The sequence below is a fragment of the Neurospora tetraspora genome (genome assembly GCF_033439725.1).
Source record: "Neurospora tetraspora strain CBS 560.94 chromosome Unknown B0H65scaffold_3, whole genome shotgun sequence".
In the NCBI taxonomy this organism is placed as follows: Eukaryota; Fungi; Ascomycota; class Sordariomycetes; order Sordariales; family Sordariaceae; genus Neurospora; species Neurospora tetraspora.
The window spans coordinates 1,082,190-1,108,374 of NW_026944385.1; the positions used below are offsets into that span (position 1 = coordinate 1,082,190).

The 26,185-nt window shown below is 54.7% G+C and overlaps 9 protein-coding genes across 9 annotated transcripts; 4 read left to right on the forward strand and 5 right to left on the reverse strand.

Moving 5' to 3' along the window:
* Positions 1 to 364: 364 nt before the first annotated feature.
* On the forward strand, positions 365 to 2,343 carry B0H65DRAFT_151911 (uncharacterized protein). Its single transcript, XM_062821086.1, has one exon. The coding sequence runs from the start codon at positions 626 to 628 to the stop codon at positions 2,228 to 2,230; it is 1,605 nt and encodes a 534-aa protein (XP_062682699.1). The 5' UTR covers positions 365 to 625; the 3' UTR covers positions 2,231 to 2,343.
* B0H65DRAFT_507673 (uncharacterized protein) lies at positions 2,295 to 4,834 on the reverse strand (the record flags this gene model as incomplete). Its single annotated transcript, XM_062828158.1, has 3 exons — positions 2,295 to 2,393; positions 2,783 to 4,495; positions 4,580 to 4,834. 3 exons carry the CDS (start codon positions 4,832 to 4,834, stop codon positions 2,295 to 2,297), a joined length of 2,067 nt encoding a protein of 688 aa, XP_062682700.1.
* Positions 4,835 to 5,785: 951 nt separating this feature from the next.
* Positions 5,786 to 11,386, forward strand: B0H65DRAFT_547431 (glycosyl hydrolases family 18-domain-containing protein; the record flags this gene model as incomplete). The annotated part of the gene is made up of 4 exons (XM_062829518.1): positions 5,786 to 5,919; positions 5,983 to 6,307; positions 6,380 to 7,385; positions 7,485 to 11,386. The coding sequence occupies 4 exons, from the start codon at positions 5,786 to 5,788 to the stop codon at positions 11,384 to 11,386; spliced, it is 5,367 nt and encodes a 1,788-aa protein (XP_062682701.1).
* Positions 11,387 to 11,451: 65 nt separating this feature from the next.
* On the reverse strand, positions 11,452 to 11,964 carry B0H65DRAFT_424827 (uncharacterized protein; the record flags this gene model as incomplete). The annotated part of the gene is made up of 2 exons (XM_062824532.1): positions 11,452 to 11,837; positions 11,889 to 11,964. Coding segments are annotated over 2 exons (462 nt in total), but the record flags the coding sequence as incomplete, so codon positions are not given.
* A 149-nt stretch (positions 11,965 to 12,113) lies between these two features.
* B0H65DRAFT_441230 (uncharacterized protein) lies at positions 12,114 to 12,736 on the reverse strand (the record flags this gene model as incomplete). The annotated part of the gene is made up of 2 exons (XM_062825512.1): positions 12,114 to 12,436; positions 12,709 to 12,736. 2 exons carry the CDS (start codon positions 12,734 to 12,736, stop codon positions 12,114 to 12,116), a joined length of 351 nt encoding a protein of 116 aa, XP_062682703.1.
* A 1,135-nt stretch (positions 12,737 to 13,871) lies between these two features.
* On the reverse strand, positions 13,872 to 14,534 carry B0H65DRAFT_460966 (uncharacterized protein). The gene has a single exon (XM_062826577.1). It carries the CDS (start codon positions 14,204 to 14,206, stop codon positions 13,931 to 13,933), a length of 276 nt encoding a protein of 91 aa, XP_062682704.1. The 5' UTR covers positions 14,207 to 14,534; the 3' UTR covers positions 13,872 to 13,930.
* Positions 14,535 to 16,464: 1,930 nt separating this feature from the next.
* On the reverse strand, positions 16,465 to 17,301 carry B0H65DRAFT_424197 (uncharacterized protein; the record flags this gene model as incomplete). The annotated part of the gene is made up of 1 exon (XM_062824499.1): positions 16,465 to 17,301. A coding segment is annotated over one exon (837 nt), but the record flags the coding sequence as incomplete, so codon positions are not given.
* Positions 17,302 to 20,378: 3,077 nt separating this feature from the next.
* Positions 20,379 to 22,166, forward strand: B0H65DRAFT_391382 (uncharacterized protein; the record flags this gene model as incomplete). The annotated part of the gene is made up of 2 exons (XM_062823748.1): positions 20,379 to 21,132; positions 21,373 to 22,166. Coding segments are annotated over 2 exons (1,548 nt in total), but the record flags the coding sequence as incomplete, so codon positions are not given.
* Positions 22,167 to 23,608: 1,442 nt separating this feature from the next.
* B0H65DRAFT_521806 (heterokaryon incompatibility protein-domain-containing protein) lies at positions 23,609 to 26,099 on the forward strand (the record flags this gene model as incomplete). The annotated part of the gene is made up of 3 exons (XM_062828762.1): positions 23,609 to 24,062; positions 24,141 to 25,583; positions 25,651 to 26,099. The coding sequence occupies 3 exons, from the start codon at positions 23,609 to 23,611 to the stop codon at positions 26,097 to 26,099; spliced, it is 2,346 nt and encodes a 781-aa protein (XP_062682707.1).
* Between the last annotated feature and the right edge of the window lie 86 nt (positions 26,100 to 26,185).

Below are 26,185 nucleotides of genomic sequence, written 5' to 3' on the forward strand. Positions count from 1 at the left end.
TAGAATCAATCGCACGTACGTAAATATTAATCATATATATTACCAGATTGATTTACTGACTTTCCTAAAGCCTCACAGCACTACGCCCATCGCGCACAAGACTTAAGATGCCGCCGTAGGCACTAAATGCTAGTCTCTCATAACAGATGCTCAACCTAGATGTCAGCCCCCATCCACTTCCCCGCCACACGTGGCGCAGTCGTTTTGTACCCTGTGGGTCCAAATGGTGTGACATTAGGATTGGTGGGTGGGTGAGTGTGGTGAGGATGTCACAACCATTTGCACCCACAGGTACAAAGAGAAACGCAAGGGCCATGCGTAGGTGGCTGAGTGAATGAGACTAGAGAAATCTAGGCGCTAAAGAAGGATCTTTCAACCATTTCCAACCGGGACATATAATGATATATCGACCACTTCAATACCTAGGTAATTGAATTACCTTGGAAGAGGGACTTTTGGCGGCGATTGGGCAAGAAAACGGACCGGAGCCCCACTTAGATCACTTCCAAATGGCGTACAAAGCTTGATCTCACCTCTTTCTTGGATTCTTCCCTTTACATGAATCACAGGCTCACACAACACCAATCAGCCATCCCGACGGTACCACTCCAAGATAATCTCCACGATGGCGTCCCAACACATTCAGGTAGCCACGCCGCCCTCCAAAGACGCCATCCTCGAATCCCTCGTCGAAAATGTCCGCGCCTGCAATGCGCGCCTACCGCCCGGACGCGACAAGATCGTCTTTGGCGCGTGCGAACTCGAGGCGGAAATGCCGCTGCTTCTCAACCGGCCTGGCGCGCCCCTCCCGTGTAGGGAGCCGCCCGCCGAGTTCGAGACCGTCAACGCCCACTTTTCAGCCCAAATGCACGCTTTCTTCAACGCACTGCACGACCCCGAGGACATGGCAGACAAACCGTCCTCGGACGACCTGGACCTCTGCCGCCCAGACGAATGCCTTCGGCCCGTCATATGCGTTTCCAACCAGTCCTTCGAACCCCACCTAGACTGCTTGCACCGCGCCTTCCACACTCGCCGCCTCACCGTCCAGAACCCGGACAGCCTGCCCCTCCTCAACCGCGTCACTCAACTGCGCATCCTCCCCGACCGGGATTCCACCTTTGACCCAATCAACATGCGGCCCGTCTCCTTACGCACGCCCCTCGAACTCACCACCCGCCTCCCTCAACTCCGCGAGCTGGACTGCCCCTGGCTGTGGGAGCGCCTTCCCGTTGCCTTCACATCCAAGGCACTGCGCATCATTTCCCGCGTCTGGGCAGGTCCTTGGCGCGATGACCGCGCCGAGTTCGCGCGGGCTGTGCGTCATGCCATGCCCTTGTTGCCGTCCTCCCTCACCAAGGTCCGTCTCTGGTTCTGGAGGCCCAGCTCCCATGGGGACGAGGTGGACCAAGCGGCGCAGATGCCCGACCTTGTTGGCGCGTCGTCGTCGTCCTCGACCAACGAGTTTGAAGGCATGGACCCTGTGTCTCTTGGCCTGCGGGACCTGGGAAGTCGCCTGGAGGAACTAGACGTCTGCGCGCTCATCACCCCCGATCTTTTCCCTTCCGGTGGCGACGGTTTGTCATGGCCACACATGCGGCACCTCAACGTGGAATTCCACCCGTGCGCGCCCGACGGCAGCTGGTACTTTTCCGGCCCGCGAGGGGAAGATCCCCACGCGACAGGGTTCGCCATCACGAGAGAGGAGCACTACCCGCCCGGCCAGGAAGACGACGACGAGACGCACGAGTTGATGTCCGACGAGGAGGAAGAGTACCGGGGCGACGCACCGGACATATACGACCTCCGCAACCCCGACATGTTCCGTCTGCGCCCCATCGCGGAACGCATCAACCCTTTGCTCTTGGCGTTTGCCTCGTCTCTGCAACGGCAAAAGATGCCCGCCCTTCGAGACGCCGAGCTGTTTACGTGGCTTACGTGGCGGCCCTCCAAGGAGAGGGCGAAGGAGTATGAAGGGAGTGATGACGTGCCTCCAACTTCGTATGAGGAGGAGACGGTTATGTTCCGATGGGGGGTGAGATACGAGGCGCCTGCCGTTGGAGGAGATGGGAAAGGAAAAGTGACGTGGCAGGTCGGTGAGGACTGGAGGCCGGAGGACGGAGTCATCAAGGCGTTTGAGGATCTTGTGGGCGGAGACGGAGAGAACATGGAGTGGAAAGCGTTTGAGTTTGTGGAAGAGAGGGAGCAGGATCCGGAGGACTATATCTGATTCTCATCAGATTAATGTACAGAATCAACAATCCTGGCCGGTAGACCACACTCGAATCTCAAATTCAATCAACGAAGGGCCGACAATCGCGCTCACCGCTACCGACAAGCAGAAAAGAAGACACAGCCAACTTCTTCAATCGATTCTTGTCCATATACTCCCCCTGTATGGTTAAACTTGTTACTACCTCGCTAGTAACCAGCAGCATTACTCACCCTCCCCGTACTAAGCACTAACACCAACACAATACGCCTCCCCCAACCAATAATTCGTCACACAATCGCTACTCACCGCCGGATTCCACGCCAAAAACTGCTTCAGCGTAATCCCCGCCTGGCTCGCCAACGCCGTGCAGGTCAGACCGTCAGTCACAAGGGACCACTTGTTGCAGTTAGCTGGCGAGCCGGACATGGTAGGCCCAGGAGGCGTAGGTTTCGTCGACGTAGGCTTGGCCGTCATCGTGGGTTTAGTCGTCGTCGGGGTAGACCCGCCAGCAACACCAACACAGTACGCCTCACCTAGCCAGTAGTTGGTAGAACAGTCGGAGCTAACAGCCGGGTTCCACGCCAGGAATTGCGCGAGGGAGATGCCGGCTTGGGTGGCTAGGTCTGTGCAAGAGAGGCCGTCGGTGACGAGCGACCATTTGTTGCAGTCGGCGGGCGAGCCGGTCATTGTTGGGCCGGGCGGTGTGGGTTTTGAGCTCGTGGGAGCGGCGCTTGTTGTGGGAGACTTGGTGGTCGTTGCGTCGCCTGAGACACCGACGCAGTAGGCTTCGCCGAGCCAGTAGTTGGTTTTGCAGTCTGACGAGACCGCCGGGTTCCATGCCAGGAACTGCTCGAGGGAGATGCCGGCTTCCGAGGCTAGGTCCGTGCAGGACAACCCGTCCGTGACGATAGCCCACTCGTTGCAGTCTGCGGGCGAGCCTGACATGGTGGGTCCTGGTGGTGTCGGGGAGGCGTCGGTTGGGGTCCCTTCATTACCCGCTTCCAGGTACCGCGATCCGCAGTAGCGGACGCCTTTTTCAAACGCGCACGCCGGATCCGAGACGTTGCCGAGGCCGGGATTCCACAAGCCGAACTCCTCGAGGTCGACGTTGTAGGTTGCCGCGGCGAGTTCGCAGTTGCTGGCGAAGGAGGAGCCGGTGAGGTTGTATTGGTAGTCGTCTCCGGCGAAGTAGTGCACACAGTCGTCGCGCGTGCCCGTGGCTTCGGGGAGGGGGGTGTACAGCCGCGTGTAGGGGGACTCGGTGGCGTCGGGGCGCTCCGTGTAGGGGATTCCGGTGAAGGGCGCCGAGGGGTCCAGGGTGATAGTGGCGTGACCGGGGCGGCCAATATAGGTGTTGATATCGCCCACTGCGGCGACGCAGTACGATTCCAAGGCGAAGAGATTAGTGCAGTTGGCATTGACGGCCGGGTTCAGGAAGAGGAAGTCGGGGAGGGTGATGCCGAACTTGATGGCGACGAGGTTGCAATAGTCGCCTTGCTGGACCGAGTACCACCGCCCGCATGGCTTTTCGGCACCGCCGGAGCCGTCTGCTGCGTCGGTGGGCTTGGGAGCCGTGGTGGTGGGAGTGAGGGGGGGCAGGGCGGAGGTGTCGGTGGGGTTCACGAACTTGCGGCCGGGAGCATCGACGCAGATTTCGGAGCCGTTCATCTTGGGGAGGTTTGCGCACCCGTAGCTTATGGAGGGGTTCCAGGCAATGAGCTGCGTCTCGGTGATGTTGGCTGCCGCAGCCACGGCCTCACACGTCGCATTGGTGGGGACGGTGACGGTGGTGCACTGGTTGGTGATGCAGAGAGAAGTGCCGGCGGCGGGGAAGTTGGTGCAAAAGGCCTCGAGGTCGTTGTCGGCCAGAAGCCAGTTGGTGCCGACACCCTGGCTCTTGGATATGGTGTAGCAGTCGTCCGAGGCTTTGATGGTGTAGGTTGAGCCCTCACACACCTTGGCCGTCGGAGCAGGCGCCGCCGTGAAGTAGTCGATGGTCGTTGTTACGACAGGGCGTCCCACAATGCCGCAACTCGCCGTCATGCTCTCGTATAGCGACTTGCTGGCCACCATAGGCCCGTCAAAGTACGGCGACCCCTCGCGCAGCCGCAGCCGCTCGGCCAGGCAGGCGTCGCAGTCGTCGGGCCGCACCTGGTCCGTGATGTTGCTGATGTAGTTGAAAGGGCTGATGCCGGGATCCGAGAAGGCCGCTGCCAGGGCCGCGACGGGTCCGCAATAGCGCCCCGAGTCGTCCTTCAGGCAGGCATGCTGGAAGGAGTACTGCAGCGCGCCAGGAATATAGACAGCCGCGGCCTCAACCTCGAGATCGGCCGAGATGGTCTGGTTCCCGCACCCGGACTGTACCGATGACCGCCATGTTTCAAGGGCGGATGAGCAACCGGTGGTGCAGATGCGCGACAGTGACGCGGGCGGGTAGAAGACGTCCGGACGGAGGTCCCTCACCAGCGGGTCGCAGGCGGTGATGTCGACGGTCAGGGCATTGGTGCACGCTGAGGTGAGTGTCGAGGGAAGACTGTCTGGGTAGAGCAGCACCGTGGCAGATGCCGTTGATGCAAATCCGAAAGAGAGAAGCAGGTCGACGAGGAAGGTCTGCATCATGAAGATTGTCCAAGCCCAATCCCTTGATAGCGGCTTGCCTTGGGACCTTTAATGAGGCAAGTCAGCGGGAATGACTGCTTTCAGGGGGAGGAAGAGAGCGGGCTCTTCGTGTGGCTGAAGGCGGCATCGCACCGAAAGAAGGACATTTCCCTTAGGCAGGTTGTCGAGCATCTTCGGCCTCTTTTAGGGAAACAACACACAAGAATGCTTGATCCGGCTTACATCTTCATGTTTCCCCCCTGTCCTTTGGCAGATATCCCGCAGGGTGGATGCTACCCCGATTCCAGCTCCCACCAAAATGAGCAAGGGGCGGCGATGCCGCTGTGCCGAACCTCGCCTATAGGCCATCAGACTTTTCACCCCTGGGGTCCGCAATACGGCACATCACAGGCCGCTATTGAAAGAAAAGCCAAGGAAAAATGCCCAAGCATTTAGATACCCATTCCCACATGGCAGGAGGGAAGGATGCAAGCGCGAGCGCTTAACTTTTTGGTCAAGTTGATGACGGATGTCATTGGTCAACTCAGCACGTCTTCGGCGCAACCGCCTCCGACGGCCCGCTAAGGCTTGTCTTTCTCGGACAATTACCCTATTTCTACATACTATGCAGGTACACTGAGCTTAAGTGTAACTCTATTTTATCCCCCTTACCATCGCATTGCAAAATCCCATGGGATTGTAAACCATGAAGGGACCAGACTCAGACATCACTTCGGCACTTCGGCTTTCGATGCAAAAGTTGGACCGCCTAATTGCCGCACAGAGATGCTCGAACGGTCTCGAACGTATTGATACCCATAGAGATCCCTTTTTATGCTTCTACCTGCCCTATCGGGCGACGGCGGTACCTAGGTACCTACTCAAGAGATCTTATACAAGATGCGGCGGCGGCTTGCTGCCCTGCAGGTGGTAGGCATTCCTGAGCAGGCACAACACCCGTGACGGACGGCCATGCGGTATCCTATTGTCCTTGCTCTCCTTTGGGGGCAGAGGCTCGCCGAGGGCTTGCCCTGGCACCAGGCAGCAGATCGTCCTGCCTGGCAACAACAGGCTGATGTGCCGGCAACATGTCGGAATCCCGTTTCGTGAGTGTCTTTGAGCTGTCTACCTCTCCCAAGGCAGGTTATGCTAACTCCTGATCACCGCAGACCCTTTGACTACTCAGCCAAGGTCAGGCGCGAATATGAGCTACCGCTGTGCTGCCCCGACGCAGACGGCGACGAGTCCCTGTCGTCTCATGAGTCTCATCCCGTCCTCGGCGCCATGGACGCGCCGTCTCTGCTAGGCGGCCGAGCCACGGAGGACGACTACACGTGCGGGCCGGACCGGCCTTGCGCCAACAAGGCTTGCTGCCCCAAGGCCACGCTGTCGTGCAACTACGGCGAAGAGGCGTGCGGTACGTCGGGTATCTCGCCCAACGAGGTGTGCTGGTCCAACTGCGACGCCAAGGCCGAGTGCGGCAAAAACGCCAAAGTGCCCGGCCAGAAATGCCCGCTCAACGTCTGCTGCGGCAAATGGGGCTTCTGCGGCATGACCGAGGACTAGTGCGAGAAAGAGGATAATGGTGCCACCGGCGGCTGCCAGTCCAACTGCGACCAGCCCGGCCCCAAGAACAAGGCCAGCTCGCAGTCCCGCGTCATCGGCTACTACGAGGGCTGGCGCGCCAACAGCGCGTGTCAGGGCATGGGGCTCAAGGACATCCCCGTCAGCTCCCTGACCCATCTGTACTTTTCTTTTGCGTCCATCACCCCGGACACGTACAGCATCGCGCCCATGGACGGCATCTCCGGGTCCCTGTTCTCCGAATTCACCGACCTCAAGAAGAAGAACCCCGCCCTGAAGACGGTCATCGCCATTGGTGGATGGACCTTCAACGACCCGGGCCCAACCCAGAAGGTGTTTAGCGATATGGTGGGCTCAGCGCGGACTCGCGAGACCTTCATCGACAACCTGTTCAGCTTCCTACGCGAGTACGCCTTCGATGGCGTCGACTTTGACTGGGAGTACCCCGGCGCTGATGACCGCGGCGGCAATGACAAGGACGGTGCCAACTTTGTCACATTCCTCAAGGAGCTCGACGCCGCCAACAAGAAGCAGCCCGTCAAGTACGTCGTTTCCTTCACGCTGCCCACCTCATACTGGTACATGCGCCACTTCGACCTCAAGGCCGTCGACCACGTCGACTTTGTGAACGTCATGTCCTACGACCTGCACGGCGTCTGGGACGGCAAGAACCCAATCGGTCAGAAAATCTACGGGCACACCAACATCACCGAGATGAAGCAGGCCTTTGACCTCTTCTGGCGCAACGACGTCCCCGCCAACAAGCTCAACATGGGCCTCGGCTTCTATGGCCGCGCTTTCCAGCTGCAGGACCCCTCGTGCAGCAAGCCGGGGTGCGGCTTCAAGGGCGGCGCTACCAAGGGCGGCTGCAGCGGGGAGTCGGGCATTCTGAGCTACCGCGAGATCATGGCCGTTATTGATACCAAAAAGATCAAGCCCGTACATGACAAGAAGGCCGGCGTCAAGTACATCACGTGGAACAACGACCGTACGTCAATTTTCTTTTGTTCTTCCCCCCTTTTTGACTGTCTCCTGAGCTGCTCTCAAAACACCCAACAAGAAGATTGCGGCGAATATTGTTGGACAGAATGGGTGTCGTACGACGACGCCGACACCTTCTCCCAGAAAAAGGAGCTGGCCAAGGATCTGGGGCTGGGCGGCTACCTCATCTGGGCCATCGATCAGGATGACGAGCATCTGACGGCACTGCAGGCCGTCATCTCGCCCAAGAAGCTAGGCGACTTGGGCGCGGCTGGCGACAAGGGCGACTGGCAATCTTCCAACAAGCACTGCTACATCACATCCTGCGGTGGCAACTGCGACACCGGCGACATCAAAATCACCGACCAAGAATGCGGCGACGACAACAAGCCCAGCAAGCTCTGCTGCCCGCTGTCTGGCGCCCCGGACCCCAAGGAGTGCAGATGGCGCGGCGGAGAGACCACGCGCTGGTGCAACGGCCGCTGCAACGACGACGAGGTCATGATGGAGATGAACAAGTGGGGCGACGGCAAGGAGTGCTGGGACGGCAACAAGGCCTACTGCTGCAAGAGCCCGCTCGCCGAGGAAAACACCTGCTACTGGAGCGGTGTCGGCGACTCCTGTAATGGCGATGACTTGCCGCTGACCTTCTCGGGCACCGTCCTGACCATCTTGGAAGACGTGGCCAAGGTCATCCTCCGCGTCGTCGGGCGCGCCTATCCTCTCACCGCCCTGGCAGGAGAAGTACTCCTCGCCGTGCTCGACGAACTCGACCTCGACACGGATAAGTACTACTGCTGCCCCAAGGAAGACATCCCTAAATGGAAGAACTGCGAGTGGTTCGGCAAGCCCGGCAACTGTTTCGACGGCCACTGCCCGGACATGACATACGCCCAGCTGACCGACAGCTACTTTGGCGGCGGCGAGACGTGCGGCGGTCAGCTGTCTCGCGTACGCACCTTTTGCTGCGAGGCGTCAGAGGACCCCTTATTCCTGCCCGTGCCCCTGGGCAATCTTTTCGAGCACCCCCCGGATGGTGATAGTGTCGACACCGACTTCTCCCTCGAAACGGACAAGGACTCAGACTCGCAGCAGACCCCCAACGAGGCGGCCTTCCAGTTCGTTGTGCTCGCCTCGCCCGAGGAGCTGCAGGTCTCCGTCGACAAGCGTGACGGCTCTCACTGGGACATTTTCTCGGGCTGCGACTCGGCCATCGGCGAAGACGGCCCCCACACGGTGCAGATGGTATGCACAGACTTCTCCGAGGGCAGCAACTGTTACAAGATCAGTCTCGGCCACGGCGTCCCTGGCACCATTCTGCAGATGCCTGCCGGGTGTGGCCCCGGAAAATACGCCGTTGCAAAAGACATGGCCCCAACCACTGACCCTAAAAAGACCATTCTTCCCCGCCACCTCGAGCACCTCTCGGCCGCCCACACCCCCGTCGTCTACGATTTGACCTTTGACTACGACTTTACGCGCGTGCCCCGCGATCTTGGCGACACCCAGATGCGCATCGACTTCAGCAACCAGGACGACTACTGGAACACGGTCGTCTCGGCGGCCGGAAACACCAAAAAGAAGATCAAACGCTCCCTCGCCGACACTGGGGGCAACCACGCCCGCTGGCTGGAGGAAGAGTTCCGCGACGACTACCATTTCGGGGCCCTCTCGCGCCGTGACCTCGAGGAGCGTTGGTTCGGCTCAGGCGTCCTCGACTGGCTTGCCCGCATTGTCAAGCCGGAAATCACGCGCGAGTTCACTTACGACTACAAGGACACCCTGACAGCCAAACTCATTGACGAGACGTGGCAATGCAACCGCAACGGCATCGACTACGAGGGTCACATCCTCGCCCAGGCCCTCCTTAAAGTGAACGTAGCGACCAGCTTCGGGTTCACTTTGATCGTTACAAAGCTAACCCCGCCCGTCGACACGTCCCAAAGCTACCTGACCTTCTACAACAAGGGCGAGATCACGGGCGTTCTAACCCTCGAAGCCGTCGCCAAGTTTTCGTATCACAAGTCAGACGTCATTGTGAACATCCCTTTCCCAGGCGCCTCCTTCAAGATCCCGGTAATCGCAACCATCGGCCCGCAGCTGACGGTGGAGGGCAGCATCGACGCCTCGCTCACCCTGGCGGGCAAGGTGGAAACACGTCTCGAGTTCGCCAACTGGGAGGTCCGCCAGGTCCTTCCCGACAACGGCGACAGCAAGTACACGCCCAAGGAGATCGGCGACGGCGACCCAGACCTCAAGCGCACCGGCGACAACGAGGACCTGGACGAGCCCAACTTCTACGCCGGCGTCCAGGCCCTCGGCGACGTGACGGCCAAGATCTCAGCGGCGGCCGAGTTCGGCATCCGCTTCGACAAGCGCTGGGACGTCGACCCGGCCGCCGCGGCCATTGTGGCCGAGGCCAGCGTCATGATGAAGATGGGCGTCGGCGTCTCCACCAAGGACACCTGCCCCTTCACATTTGGGGTCGATGTCGGCGCACGCCTGTTTGCGCGCGCAACGGCACCAGGCTTCGGGTGGCCGGGGGCCGAGGTGGCCATCACGCCCGCTTATAAGAAGTCCATCATCGACGGCGGCACGTGTCCGGGCCTGGGACCCCTTCCGACCAAGCGTGACCTGAATTTCCTCACCATCGAGGCCAACGACACCCGTGGCCATAGCCATGGCCATAGCCACACCCACAAGAGCCTGAGCCATGGCCATGGCCACACCCACAACAGCCGCGGCCTGGCCAAACGAGCGGCCGTCTGGGGTCCAGTACTCAGCGTGCCCGTGGGCAGCTACTTCTGCCCGCCCGAAGCCAATGACAGCTCCGGCCCGGGCTCCCCCTGCTCCAAGATCGGGTACGCCTGGGACGAGAGCGACATCATCGGGGACGCACTTTTCAGGCGGTCGGAGTCTTTTGAACACGCCCTCGAAAAACGGTCCTCCTCCAAGGCCACCGAAATCTGCGGCGTGACAACCAAATTCCAATACCCGACAGACTCCGATGCCAAAAAGCTGAACAACCCGATCTACGGCTTCAAAACCACCGACTGCAAGGACTACGCGTTCGACCTTCTCACGGCCGATGTTGCCGGTGTCAGCTACGATGCCGAGCACGTTCTCGAGGCCCAACTCATCAGTCAATTCTTCGACACGCTCAAGAATCTCGGCCCCTTCCCCCACCCCGACCCTACCAAGGCCGCGACGGGCACGACGCTCAAGTTCTGCCCGCTCGTCAAATTGCTCTGGAACGCTCAGGTTGTAATCCCAAACCTCGAGACCGCCCAAGGGACCGGCGTCCCTCTCACCGCCTTTAAAAACGTCGCCAGCCAGTTCCCCACCGACAACTGGAAGAAGGAAGAGTACGTCCGCCTCGAAAAGCCCATCAACGCCCCGCCCAAGGGGAACGCCTGGGCTGGATTCAGCTCAAAGGGCAAAAATATCCAAATCGTCGATCTCGAGAAGTGGCTCGGCACCGACCCCAACGCCAACTCCAACAGCCCCTCCGGCCGGAACCCCCCCAAATACCCCTCCAAGAGCAAAATCGCCAACATCGACGGCGCCGAGGAGATCATGAAGTCGATGCGCGCCATCCTCGGCTCGCGCCTGTACCACAACACCCCCGCCATCCAGACCATTCTCAAGAACCAAAAGGAGCGCGTGGGCGAGGTGCTCCGGCGCCTCGACACCGAGGTCCTGCCCAACACTCCCAAGAACCCGGGCTGGACGCCCTGGGCGTCGCAGGACCTGAAGGGCAAGTGGGACACGTTTATGAGCGGCAAGATGGCGCTGGCCGCGAGCAAGTCCAACATGGTGACGACCGACATCCTGCCGCGCATGCAGGTCCAGTGGGCAAGCCAGGCTCACCGGGACGCGACCAAGCCCGACAAGGACGATGATCAGGCCACGATAGATTCAAAAAAGAGGCACCTGAGGCTGATTGAGACTATTGATGCGTTTGCTACTACTTTGGCGGCGGCGCCGGCGTGGGTGATGGCGTTTTAGGGGGCTTGAAACTCTGTCATGATAAGTCAGGGGGTTATTACCAGTATATAATTGAGCTCGTCAGCTCACGTTTCATTGTAGATTATATTAACTCGGGTCAATTTCCATGCTCTCCCCATCATGCTGTGACACTTTTTTCCTGCCACCTCAGGCGACAGAATCTCAGGGAGATCAAGTCCCTGCTCCTGCGCCCACTCGTCAAAACCAACCTCGGGCAAAGCAACGCCGAGCTCAGCATTAACCGGGCCACCCTCGGGAACGAGAGGGTCGCTGTCCCCCATTTCCTTGGCCAAATCCGCCATCCCACGATCAAACATCTCCTTCTGCCTCTTCTGGAGATGACGCCTTTGTTCACGAGTACGAAGCAAGCGCGACTGAATCTCTACCAGATCTCGCATCAGTTTATCCTCCTCTGCCTCCAGACGCTTGGATTCCTTCATGCTCTTGTAAACTACGATTCATTAGCCATAGCACCTAACGAAAAGGATCACCCCAAACTCACGACTCCTGGCAACGTCCTGACTGTCACACGCGACCTTGCGACGCACGCACCCACTGCAAGAAATTGATGGATGAAGGAAAGAAAGGAGACTCACCACGTTCTGGGTCACACAGGGTTATGAAAGATGAGGAAGCAAGAGATCAGGAAGAAGGGAGACGGCAGGCATTAAGGTTACGACCAACAGGCTTGTTGGCACCCAAGCAACGCAACAAGGGACGGCGCTTGTCAATTACGTGCCAAGGTAGTATTGCGGCGTTCCAGCTTCTCGGCCTCCTCCCACCGACCCTGTTTCCAAAGCGTCGACGCCAGGTTGGCCATGGCGGCCAGCGTGTGGGGATGATCGGCCCCGAGCTTCGCCTTGCGAGTCTCCATCACCTGCACTTCCAGCTTTTCGGCCTCCTCCCACCGGCCTTGGTTCCTGTACGTCGACGCCAGGTTGGCCATGCTCGTCAGCGTCGAGGGATGATCGGCCCCGAGCGCCTTGCGAGTCTCCATCACCTGCACAAACAGCTTTTCGGCCACCTTCCATAGTCCTCTATCTCGAAATACTAATGCAAGCAATGACGTGCTCGAGAGAGTCGCCACACCGCTTTCCGAGGCGACCGGGCTTTCCCAGGATTTGGGGAACTTGATGCAGTCAGATGCCAGCTGCGCTTCTCTGCCTGACGAGCGGGGCAGCCAGTCGAGCAATGCCGGGCAGCAGGCGGTCACTCCAGGTACCTCATTCAGTGAGCCGAAGAGGAGGAAAGGATAAGGCCCGGAAGGGCCGTAATGTGTTGGCGGGTAGATAGCATAGGATTCAATTGACCGTCATCTTCACCTTGGCTACTTCGCTTCTTGCCTTCCATCATTCATAAACCAAGTCACTATCCTGGCCAGGTGCTTTGAGTGATCACCCTAAATATTCGGGTACCTTCGTTATGGCGGTCCCCAGAGCCAGAGGTTTGTAGCGTGCGTCGGCTCAAATCTCAATGCTCCCATATTTACCGAACCCTTGGTGGCATCAAGCGTGGCATCAATCCCGTCCGAGCCCACATCATGGCTCGAGGACGAGGAGTATACTGTTGAATGGTGATCTCAGGCGGATTGCAAGGCGTAGTTCCTAGAGTCTTTCATCCAAAGCCGCCCCTACCGCAAATCATCGAGTCCCTCGGTCAGCCCGACTACTCGCCCGACCACAATCTTCCCGTCCTCCGCTTGAAGCCTCAATGCCTTTCCCTTTGGGTGGAGAAAGGCGTTTTTTGTACCAAACTAACAAACAAATCAGGGTTAGATTGTACAACTTTTGATAAACGGACCTTCAAAACGAAAGACGACAATAAAAAGAACTCAATTATGTTGATAGGAAGAATTTTATACTGATAGTTTCAAGTACGCTGATTTCAAATCCACAACCGTATTTCTTGTATCTGCCCATTTGGTGGAGAGACAGGCAGATGAAGTTTTGTTCGTTTTGTCTCGAAGGTCCGTTTGCCACCAAGGTGTCGGAAGGGAAGCTCAACTCGGGAAGTTGCATTCGGCTGGACTGTCAGGACGTTTGAGCTCGGGAACATAAACATGGTGGTTGGCTTGCAACACACTGTCGGCGCAGCCGCCAATACCTTCGTTTGTAGACGAGTCGATTGGCCGAGAGAGCTCTATGCCAGAGGCCCAGAGCTGCGAAACAGGGTGACGGCAGCGTTGAGAGCGACAAGCCAACCACAGCTCTAAGGATCAGATGCCAGCAGCCTCCAACTCTACTCAAAGTATGCTTGAGGCCCGACTTGTACTTGTCTGCCTTGACTTAAGTAGATGATGTGACCCAAACCAGTTCGATTTTAACACCATGCATTTGAGTCTGAAGAAAAGTTTGGCAACAAAATTGCCCTTCGGACAGAATAAGACACGCAAACTCCACAACCACCCGTGTGAGGGCAGTGTCGGTCGTTCTGCGGACATAAAGCATGCAAGTCCCGCATTCCTGGTATTTCGTCGAGGCCCGTACCTGCATACCTTATCTTTTGGCCTTTTTGCCTCTCCGGAAAACCTGATGATGCCTTCTTTTATTCCTGCAAGTGCGAGTCTAATGCCCACGGACCACTGTCCCTTTGGTTTTTTGGTTGGCATAAAGCTACAACTCGAGTGCCCTTGCCTCTTCTTCCACTTTTCCACACTCTCCTTCCGATAGCAATGTCTACCACCAATGGTAAGCGAGTGTAGGCGTCCCTAACGGCGTCGGGGAAGCCGTAGTTGTCTTGGCACGCGCTGATGACTTTTGAGACTGCGTCGACGATTGAGATGATGCTGGAGGCGACGCTGAGGACTTCCAGGCCTGACATGTTCGGTGAAAGTCTGGGGTGGAACAAACGACACAAAACTGGGAAGACGGGAGAGATGATGTCGGTCGTCAGGTGTGTGAGAACCCGGCCTAGCTGTTGAGCCGCATGTTGGGGAATGAGGGGTGTTTTAGTAATCGTGTTTGGGTGGCGCGAGTCGACAGGGCTCTGGGAAGCCAACGAAGATTGACATTAGGCGCAAGTTTTGTCTCATTTTGAGTGGTTTTACGGAGAGTCCCGGCGAAAGGGGCTTGGGTTTCAATTTCGGGTGAGGTACATTGTTAGATGAGGAGCAAGAATGGACACTCTCCCCAAGGCCCTGATCCACAGCCCTCGTAATTGCACGAAGGAGAAAGGGAACAGTCGCAAGCTGTGCGCAGAGGACTGGCCTTAAGTAGGGTCCCAGCCGCGTAAGGCTGGGAGGACTTGACCAATCAGGCTGCAGCAGTCTCAGAAGCGGCTGCAGCCTGCACAAGCATGTGAATGGCACATAGCGGTACGCCATGGCAACAATCACGTGCGACAGTCACAGAGGTCTAACCCTGTGACATACATAGCAAATAGATATTTTTTAAATTGTCTTTTAAACTTACTTAATACTGCTATTATAAATATTAAGTATACTTCAATACTATATAGCAAGGCGACGTTAAACGAAAGGGAGGGAGGTATACGAAGGTCTAGGGAAATAGGGCAGGGTAATTGATTTGTATATATTTACATAGATATTAAATATTGTACTCTCATCTTCTCTTCGCATCACAGTCCCGCCGGTTCAATTCGCGTCTCTCTCCCGCTCTTGTATTTTACTGTGTATGCTAGTGACCTCCTCCTTCCGGGAGGCGAGGCGAGAGGGGTAGCTTGGTATCAAAAGAGAGAAAAAGACCCGGTGTCAGTGATGATAGTCCCGCCGCTCTCTGCTAGCCGACATAGCTGTCTGCGAGTTTCCCACGATCCGATGGCCTGTCAAGAACCCCAGTCCTTACACCGGGCGTACCTGATGGGTAGGAGTTGGTGAACTTGATATGGCCCTCGAATCATGGGACGCCAACTTTCAGTGTGTCGACGAGGAGAAACGGACTGGCTATGCATCCACGCAAGCGTGGGCTCACGGCACCGGTTCTATCAAGCACTGACCCTAGGGAGGATAATAGTTGTGTTGGGGACGGTTCATCGTCGTCGCGATCGTTCGCGTCGCGGTCGGCAGGGTGGTGCGAGGGAGCAGTGCCAAAAAGAGAATAAAAAGAAGAAGAAGAGGGAGATGAAGTGTGAGTGATACGGGAATGACAGAAATAGAACTTCAGTACGGTCAGGATCAACAAAGTGAAGCCATACTGGAAGTCATAGTAAAAAGGAAGGATGATGTAAAAGGGAGGAGGCTGTTCCAGCCAGCCGTCTGCACAGAAAGGATATGCCGTGAAGAGAGCCAGGACACGTGCCACGGAGTGGCTCGAGCACTGCAGTCTGGATGCCCAGACTGGGCATGGAAGCCTCCATGACAGCCTAGCTGATCTGGGCTGTCACAGCTAATCTAAGCTATAATACAGGGATACAGGTAATGGCTGTGAATCCAGCCATTTCCGGTATCAGTGGGTCACCGGTTTGAGATACAGAGTATAGTTATCAAGCCCGACATGATTGTTTTGTGGGGTAACATCCTTTTCTTTGTTGCGGTTGAAGAACCCTAACCCTAGGTCTGGCTCAGCCGGAACTAGGGTTAGGGTTCTTACCGCCATGTCAAGAAAAACAGCTCCCCACAATCACTATCGGCTACATTTCCGCACCTCTCGAAGGATTGATTGAGTAAAGAGATGCGAGAAAAGAACGAGCAAACGCCATTTCTCAACCCGGAACGGGAACCTGTCCCAACTTTTCTCTTGTGCGGGGTTTGGATGACTCGGGCAAAAACGCCGCCGTTTCTCGAACCGTTTTCATCACCTTCGCTCTCGCCAAGCCCAGCTGAGGCCATGAAGTGGACTAGGCATACATTATCCTGGCTGCCTCATCGTCAACCTTCACAAACCCGAAACAGATCCTTGGCTACTTGTTGCAGGAACTTGTAAAGTCACTACATTGCGTAACAGCTAAGTCACCTTACCACAACGCAATTTCCAACTTTATGTTCAGCCTTCCGTCGATTCAGATGGCGTAGTTCTCGTAGGGGTTCTGCGTATGTTATCTCGTATTTCAAATTTTTGAGCGCCTCCTTCACAACGACGTCTTAATCGCGGCTGATGAACCTAATTGAAGTGGAGCTTCAACTATCGTGGAGGTAATTTCATCTGCCGAAGAATAATTGAACGACGATTCAATTTCTCACGATGAACCTGGTTGTCAATGTTAGCAAACTTAACTATTAGTCCTTGCAGGGAGAGGCTACCTTTTGCAAGTTGTAAAGATGCTATATTCTTTACGACAAGGAGAGATTTCGCGTGGGACGAGCCTAAGGCTGCTGAATAACCAGACAGCGCCCGCTGATACATCGTTTCAGCCTCCTTTAGCCGGCCCTGAGTCTCATAGAGGTTGCCCAAGTTGTAAACTGTACCGAGAGTCAACCTATGATACGGTCCGAGCGCCTTCTCGTAGCCTTCTAGCGCTCGCTGATACATCGTTTTAGCCTCCTTTAGCCAGCCCTGATCCAAGTAGAGGTTGCCCAAGCTGTGTGTTGCATGATCGATAGTAATGTCTGCAATGTTGTACTCTCCTCCTTCTAATTCTCCCATCCACCATGAGCACCTCTCCGCATGAGGGAGAAGCCGTCGCTGGAGTACCCAATAATTCTTAGTCGTACAGTCGGACACCGAAAATCCTATCAACATTACCGCTAGCCGTAGAAACACTCTCTTCCCAGCGACATCTTGTATATGCGATATCCATCTATGCACTACCGGATGTATGATATAGCTGCTTTGCTTAGACTCTCGGGCCTCGATCATAGAGTAGCGGAGCAGCAGTGTCGCTATGTTTAAAAACCTACCCTCGTTAAGTGCTATATCGCGGAGCCATTTGGGCCATTGCTCCTGGTCATTTCTGGCCACTTGCAGTAGACTGTGCCACATCTCTCTATTGTCAAGAAAAGCCCAAAGCCGTAGCAGATTTAAGCTACTCAGCCTTGCATCCTAAGAGGCAGGCTTGGAGGACAACTCCACCTTGAGTCAGCCTTTCACAATCTTTCCTCCTACAAGAATTGATCTTGGTTTACTCTCCAATCTTTATTGTTTACTCCCTATTGCTCCTATCGTATTGGGAGTCCCCCTAGTCGTCGTACATCTCAACAGCAACGCTAGAAGGACCGCAATGGCAATATCACGCAGAGGACCTGAACCATCTAACTATCATTGGGATCTAACCAATAAGTAAAATGCTCTCTAGAGGAGTATGCTAGAACGATCCTAGGGTAGAACGAACAATGAATAACAATCCGAAGTCAGAATAATCCCAGACACTAGAACGATCCTAAGCTAGAACCATCCAAGAAACTAGAACAATCCTATACTAGAACGATCTTGAGCTAGAGCGATCCCAGACACTAGAACAATTCTATACTAGAACGATTCCAAATACGAAAACGATCCTAGGGTAGAAGAATTCTAAGCTAGAGCGATCCTGAGCCAGAACGATCCTAAGCTAGAACACTCCTGAGCCTGTTCCTCGCACAACACTCAAAGTCCTATCTTAGTGCTTGCCTGCGCCTCGTAACATTTTCCATTGATTGTACTTTGACCAGGGACCTTGTGAGGACGGAGCTACCTGCCAATGGGTTGGAGCTCCTCTATCTTAGTATTAGCCTTTTCAAATCTTCGTCTTCATCCTTCAGCGGCAGGAGCGTAAAGTTGTAGAACTCGTTGCCCTATTCTGGGTTATCACAACCAAGTTCAAAGCCACAGGTGGAATTCTGAGCTGGAAATGCCGGAGTGGAGTGACAACCATTCACAAAACTGTGCGCTCAGCATAGTTGATCCAGAAAGAGGAGTAGCATTTCATCGCTCATACGAGCCGAATTTCTAGTGTGAAGGAAAGTCTTGAGTGCCTTCAACACCTAGTCAGTAGTATAATGCCACAGGTTAAGCCGCAATTCCCTGCATCCAAACCAAGACCATGTAGCTGTGACGAAGCTACTGCAAGTGGGTTGGCTCACCCAAGCACCACCAAGGAAGAGACCACTTATTCGATCGAGGAGAATCGAGGCCTCTACCATTGTACCAAGCTTGGCCATGACTGGGCAGTTACGGGTTAATCCCGTGGGAGCGGCTGGGAGTCGTGGGATGGACGTCTTTATATTAATGGAACTGGTAGCCGGAGCGACTCGAAGCCGTGAGGCGGACGTCTCTACGTCGGTAGAACCGGTAGCCAGAGCGGCCGTGAGGGGGAGGAAGGACGTAGAGGGAGTGGCGGGGATGTGCTCTGTAGACGTCGGCAACTCGAGCAGAGGTGCAGGGCGAGACTGCTCTTGGTCTTTAGAACCTTTCCTATCCTCCGCATTTCCGTGTCGCTTGAAAGGCGTCTGGAACCACGAGCGCAGTCGTCGAGGCATCGTAGCTTTGAGGAAGGAACGTCTTGACTGAGATGACATAGTGAGGCACTCGAGGATGATCGTTTTGTCTCGGCGTTTTGTCTCGAAGGTAGCGGATGCTATGTTTGATGACCAATGGATCGAGTTTATGGAAGTGCCGGGGATTATTCTCCTGCCATCTGGGACAAAAAAAGGGAAAGAAACTAGAGCCCTATGTTTCTCGAGGCTGTGATGGACCATGGGGCTTTCTGTGTTGTCACCTTGTCAGGCGCGAGATGGCTGGCGGCTCCCTCCCCACTACACGCCAATCACCCAAAGGACATTTCTTTTGAGAGGCCGGGCATTCATGGACCCGGAGGCTTCAGGGCGTCTACAGGGTTGGCAATAGTGTACCAGCAGCGGCCTGGTAGCTTGCACCACTTATGGGGGCGGGGCGCAGGTAAAGCTGCAAATCCGAGTGGAACCTGCAAATCACAGGGGAACCTACCTCGCAATGAGCATTCGGGTTGACCTGTTTACAAAGCTGCAGGCGTTTACTGGCGGGGTTCAGCGTTTGGGCTAGAACGTTCATTGGCGGGCATTAGATTTTACCAAGCGACGAATAGTCGGACCAATAAAGTAGGGCAAGGCAGGCAGATGAAGGAGGCAGGCTAATGCAGGCAGGTTACGGCAGGAAGATGAAGGAGGTAGGTCAAGGCAGACAAGTGAAAAGTCAGGCACGTGCATACTCTAAGTGGAGTTGCAGGCTGCCTCCTTAAAGCTATAGTTGGCTCGTCGAACGCCGCCCACTCTGCAAACATCTCCCCATTTTGCAGCCCTAACCAGCTCCCCCGTATACAGCTCTCAGCCAATCGATAAGAGCTGCCCCACATCCTAGTGCCTGAATAGGACAGTCTAATCTACCCACTTAGCGGCAGCATTTATTATTACGTACCGGTGGGAGCGACATTTGCAGGTTTGTCAAGCCTTTTTATCGGTCCGGACCGACAAAAAGGCTTGGCAACCTTGTTGTGGTGGGGTCTGTCCCACTCCCCTTCACTGGCATTGTCACGTGGGCCCAGCCAGCCCACACCACTATGTATTTTAGCCCTCCACATTTCTTTTCTCTTTCTTCTCTAGCTTAGGACAATCAACACACTTCTTGTGCCCACGAATCCAAGAACCCTTGTCGCTAAATTCTTTGCTTCACTCTTTTCACGTCAACACTATCTCCGCATCTTCCCACTACATACAACCATCGTCCTTTCTTCCGTTCTTAATTCCAGCCGTTTCAAAATGGAGGCGCTTAAGAGCGAAATTGAATCAATCAAACTCCAAATCCAACACCTTTGCAATTTTGCTGAAACTAATTTGCAAAAATCCACTCCCTCTTCTTCCTCCACGCAAACCGACGTCATCTCTAGCGCCATCCAACAAGTTCTTGAGGTATTGAATCGCATCGACAACAAGCTCAACGAATTAACAACCGCATCCTCAAAATCCTCAATATCCCTACCATCGATACGATACTTAATCAATACCACCGGTCCTCATCCTATCCCAAATCTTGACAAGATCCGACATCATACCTTCAAGCCATTAACTAAAGACGACCTCGGACTCAATCTCATCGCCAACCTTCACAAACTCGAAACAGATCCCCATTTCCGTGGAAAAGTCTGCGTGTCCATCGCAGACTTGGGTATTGATTGGAAAGATCTTACTAAACGAACTCTACCATTGCCGGATCATAATCAATTCGCAGTCCAACACAATCGGGACGATGACGGGTTTTCACGGCTATACCTTTCTCTCTCGAAAACAATGACTCCCATCAATTTCGATTTCGACCTCAACCCGCTCACAGATGATGAGGCCAAGCAATTCCTCCAGGACATTGTTGAATCTCCTCCTCAAAACACCATACCCTACTACGTCGGGCCTATTGATACCTCTGGAACACCACTTGCTTCGCTTTTCCCATCTGGCGCACTTTCGATACTCGGCGACCTCCCTGGAATCAATACCTTGTACATGCACATGGGCGAGCGTGGCTCAGGGACTGCTTTCCACTGTGAGGATGCCCAATTGCGCTCCTACAACCTCAATATTTTTGGGTGGAAGCTCTGGATAATGATCGACCCGAATGATACTACCAAATTTGAAAGGATGCTTGCGACCAAATGGGCGCTCCACAAATGCGACCAGTCTATACGGCATCTGAATATCATGGTGAGTCCGAAGAGGTTACTCGAAGAAGAAATCAAGTTCGATATTATTCGCGCTGGCCCCGGCGACCTGGTTATAACACGACCACGACAATATCACGCAGTTATCAATCAAACACCGTCTCTTGCTATAGCAACCAATTTCACTGTGCTTAGTGAAGAAGCAATTCCACGTGGATGGGTTGTTTGTCCAGAAGACGGGTTCTACGGTCTGTCCCATGGCAACCTCAAAAAACTTTCCCATGGGCCCCTCACCAAGAAACGGAAATCAAACGCCACCCTTCTACTACACAGCAAAAGGCAGAATTTTGGTCAGTCTCGAGATATTAGCAATGTTGTCGGCAATAACGATACTAAAGGGAGGGACTATGAAGAGAACGAAGAGCAGGACGAGGAGGAGGACCAGGAGCAGGACGAGGAGCAGGACGAGGAGCAGGACCAAGGGCAAGACAAGTACCAAGAGCATGGTAACAACGAGAACGGCAATCAGAACAGCGACAATGACACTGACGCCGCTATCAGTGTCGGTTGCAGTGATACCCAAATCAAAGTTGACAGCAACACAAAGGATACTAATACCGATACCGATATCGAATTAGGTCGTCAACTCGCAAGCCTAACGATAGACAATGGTGCGATCTTGCGATTCATGTCAATCGTATACGCTTGGGACAGTGCGGACGTCACATTGAAAAGCTCGTTCGCCTCGAGAAAGCCTACGGACGAGTTGTCAACTGCTAGGCACTACGATAATCTACGACGAAAAGCACAAAATCTCAGTATTTTGTACACCGTTTTGGGCATGTCAGCCAGTTTTCGGCTTTCCAAAGTCATGAAAGAAAATCAACATCGACATCGAGCAAGCGGAAGTTGTATATCAGCTGTGTTAGCAGGTCGTGGCATCGAAGACACTCCTAAAGCGCGGAAGGCATTCGCGACGGAAATATCTGAGGCTCGGAAGATCATGAAGATGGTAGAAGGATACGATGGGCTTCTCTGCTTTTTACCCCTTGGGTTTGGTAGTGGGTTCACGTTAAGAGCTTTGACGAGGTTATCGAACAAAGACCTCGAGACCTTCCGTGCCACCATTGCTCGGTATAAAAGCCTAATGTTGTTGAGTGAGGTGGGCAATGAGTTTCTACTCTCTGTTTGGGGTGAAGGAGAGTTCAAAGAAAGATTGTTCCAAAGGAGACAGCTTGGCGAACTGCAAAACCTACCCAACGAAGACCTCATTAAGTTTCTGACACCCATTCAGCCCGAGGATGGTATATAGGGTAGTCTCATAAGGCTGGACATTACGTTCAAAATAAGCAGTATCAACCGTAGCTGTATTATTATTTTTTTCTGCCAGTTTTTGTTCTCGATCAAGTCCCCCGTGGTACAGATAGCGGGACTCGGATCCCGAACACGCAAATCAGCACTGCGAATCTTGTACGATAGGTGCCATAAACACCATCGTGCACGTAATTGATCCATAGAATCGCGTAATGAAAAGATGCCAAGGATGTGCTTGGTTGTGGTCGCCTTCTAGTAGAATAAATCCAACTCCGATAACTCTGACGTTCGCTTCGGAAGCTGATAGTCCGTTTATTGAAGTGTCGGTTGCTCCATAAGCTGTTGAATATTCCCTTTCTAACTCGTTTCATACGTAGGTACAAGAGGAAAGTTGGGACAGGTTCCCGTTCCGGGTTGAGAAATAGCGTTTACGCGTTCTTTTCTCGAAATGTAGCCGATAGTGATTGTGGGGAGCTGTATTCCTAGATATGGCGGCCAGAACCCTAACCCTAGTGCTGGCTGAGCCAGACTTAGGGTTAGGGTTCCTCAACCACCTGGTCGATGTGGGTAGTCTGCTATCGCCGTAACACGTCACTGACACCAATGTCCGCTGATTTCGGTAGGGGTATGATACGGGAATAAGAGAAATATGACTTCAGTACGGTCAGGATCAACAAAGTGAAGCCATACTGGAAGTCATAGTAAAAAGAAGGATGTTGTAAAAAGGAGAAGGAGGCTGTCCCAGCCAGCCGTCTGCACAGAAAGGATATGCCGTGCAGAGAGCCAGGGCACGAGTCACGAGGTGGCTCGAGCACTGCAGTCTGGATGCCCAGACTGGGCATGGAAGCCTCCATGACAGCCCAGCTAATCTGGGCTGTCACAGCTAATCTAAGCTATAATACAGAGAGGTAGGGTAATCTAGGGATTCCGTATCAGGGTGATAGGGTAACCTAGGTCCTTCCAAACATTTTTTTTTTTTTTTTTCTCCTGCACGCAATTGGATTTTGCTCAGAACCTCAGCCAGGTACTAGGTCAGTTGCAGCCGAGGTAGGACTTGGGAAAGAGGGCGGGGAAGCTGGAGCCTGGAGCCTCGCGCCTGCCTGGACGGCTGAGGGAAACAACTCGCAATCTCCGAAAAACATTAACTAGGAAGGTGCGTTCTGCCATTCCACATGGGCTTTGGGCAGATACACGTACAATCAAAGTGAATCTGTTGGAGTGTAATTTGCCAAGTTTCTTCCTCTGACCAACTCCCCTTTTTGCTCTCGACCCGAACGCTTCCTGGCCACCAACCCTGGACGCCTAGCACTTTTCTATTTCAAGAACATGTAAGAAAGATTCGGACCAGCCCGCTCATCGCCCTACCTTGACAGTTAGGTACTTATTGACCAGAGTTATTACATTCGCTTGATGGCGGATGTTTGGCCCGGGGCCGGGAGTCCCAAGGAGTCTAACGATTACCTCTACACTTACCAGAAACTCGAGAACTCCAATGACATCCGTCTCGTCGCCCTTCTCCCTGGCGAACACGACCATGATATAGTCATCGAGATCTCCCATGTCCCGCTTCCCGCGCCCATGTCATCTGTGTCGCTCCACCCGGAGAGGATGTCATTGGAACAGGTTGCCGCAACCCTACCTCCCGGCTGGGCGGCGTTTGAGGCTTGGGACGGCCGGTATATCTTTTGGGGAGATGACGGATCAGACGTGGAGCGGTTCACATGGACTCACCCGGACCCATCGTTCAACCATACCCTCTACCAAAACCCAAAGCGTGCCAATTTCGAGCCCAGCTATGAAGCCCTTTCATATACTTGGCGCGCTGTGGCAGGAGGAACACCAGAGACGATCTATATTTGGACGGGTATCCATGACATGGGTCAGGAGATATCCACCGCCTCGACAGCCCAGCCGCCCCCGCGCGTCCAAAATCTCATCAAAGGATCGATTCCGCCTCCAGGCTACAGCTGCCTCCAGGTTGGCCACAATCTTGCCTCGGCCATGCGGCATCTACGTAATCAAACGGAGAAACGCATGCTTTGGATAGACGCCCTGTGTATCAACCAATCTGATACCGACGAGAGAAATGCTCAGGTCCAGCGCATGTGCGACATCTTCAAGCTGGCGGAAAAAGTTGTGTTCTGGCTCGGCACAGAAACCGAAAACAGCACACGCGCCCTACAGGCCCTTGAATATCTCGGAAAACAGTCCGTCTCCACGTTAAACGACTGGAAGCTCATGACACCGGAAGCCACCGAGCCAGACTGGTATTTGAAAAGAACCAACGTGGTCCGAGCCTACCCTCACGAGACGTGGACTGCCATTAATGACCTCTTATGCCGCGAGTGGTTCTACCGTCAATGGATTGTACAAGAGATTAAACTCGCAAGAGGCGCCGTCCTGTGCTGCGGCGATACGTCCATTGACTGGCTCTACTTCCGCTATGCGATTCGGAACCTGTATCAGAAGGAGAGCCTTCCCGATTCGCTTTCTCGCCCCGTCCTTTCCGTCGTCAACAACCTCGTGCAGCCAGAGAGCGGAGCCGTGCCTCTTTCCGATCTCATGTTTCAGCTGAGCAAGACCAGGTACTCGGACCCGCGAGACCGTGTCTATGGCTTACTTGGGCTGCTTACCCCAGCCTTTCGCAACAAGATCCGTCCCGACTACAAGATGACGGTCGGCGACGTTTTTAGAAAGACCTTCCTTGCCCACACTCGGCATGTCCAACGTCTGGAACTCTTGCATCACTGTCATTTGACAAAGTCGGCAAACTTGAGGGACTCGTTTCCGTCTTGGGTTCCAGATATGTCCGATTCTTCGCTCCCTCCGATGATGAGATATCAGTTTGCCGCCGGTTTTTCACGTTACCACCCGCCCGACACGGAGGCGACTGGAGATTTGGATCGATGGCCACCACCACACTCGGACGACGCAAGGACAACGACCTTGATGGTGCTCGGACTCCGGTGTGCCTCGGTCAAATCTGTCTCGTCAAAATTTCCGGAAAAGGTTGATGATTTAATCTGCAGTGTCAGGAACTTGGCATCTGACGAGTTGGCTGCGAACAACACGGAGGCATACGTTACCGGAGAGCCCTTCAAGGTCGCGTTTGCCAAGACGTTGTGTGGCAACCGTCTTCTCGAGAGATTTCCCGGGGATGAGTCGCACTCCCCTAGCTTGGCCACCTGGCTTCAACAGAACTCCGCCTATGCTTTATTCGGCGACGGCACACGCCTGGGCAGTTCCGCTGTGGTGGATTCGGTCGCCAGTGAAGATTCAACCCTCCCTTGGTTCGAACACACTGTTCTGGAGCGCCTCATGAACCGGCGTTATGTGGTGACGGAGGAAGGGTATGTAGGTCTTGGACCCCCTGATATTCAACCAGGTGAGTAATGGGTGGATTCCATATATATCAACAACCCGGCCTCTACTGACGAGAATTCACACTGCAGGCGACATCATCTGCGTCCTCCTAGGTCTTTGCACCCCTGTCGTCCTACGACCGCGACCACAACCAAGCAGCTCAAGAAATACAGAAGAGTTTCTGTACGTTGGCCCAATCTACGTGTACGGTCTTCATGACGCGATGGGCATGTTAGGCCCATTGCCCAAGCCATGGCGCGTTCAGGTGCTCCAGGACGAGTCCGGCTTTTGGGGCACATATCGGTTCTTCAACCCTGACGCCAACGAGCTATCGGATGAGGATCCAAGACTACCTTCCCTAGAGGTGGAAGGCAGGTGGGAGAGACTGGATGGTATCAAAAGGACGGCCGACGATCCAGTGGTGTTCCAGCGTTTCAGGAATAAGCTGACTGGCGAGACGATCAGCCATGACCCGCGGATGGAGCCCGACGCTCTGAGAGCCCGGGGAGTTGATGTCCGGACTTTCAATCTGGTGTAAGGTAGGTAGTGGCGGTTTCCCACCGGCTCGTGTCCATGATACTCCCATGTGATGCCTCACATGCACGAATTCAGGTCCCAGCCCGC

Bases quoted from the DNA above. Each gene is read 5' to 3' on its own strand.
- B0H65DRAFT_151911 (XM_062821086.1), top strand. From the start codon at position 626: ATGGCGTCCCAACACATTCAGGTAGCCACGCCGCCCTCCAAAGACGCC.
- B0H65DRAFT_460966 (XM_062826577.1), bottom strand. From the start codon at position 14,206: ATGTCAGGCCTGGAAGTCCTCAGCGTCGCCTCCAGCATCATCTCAATC.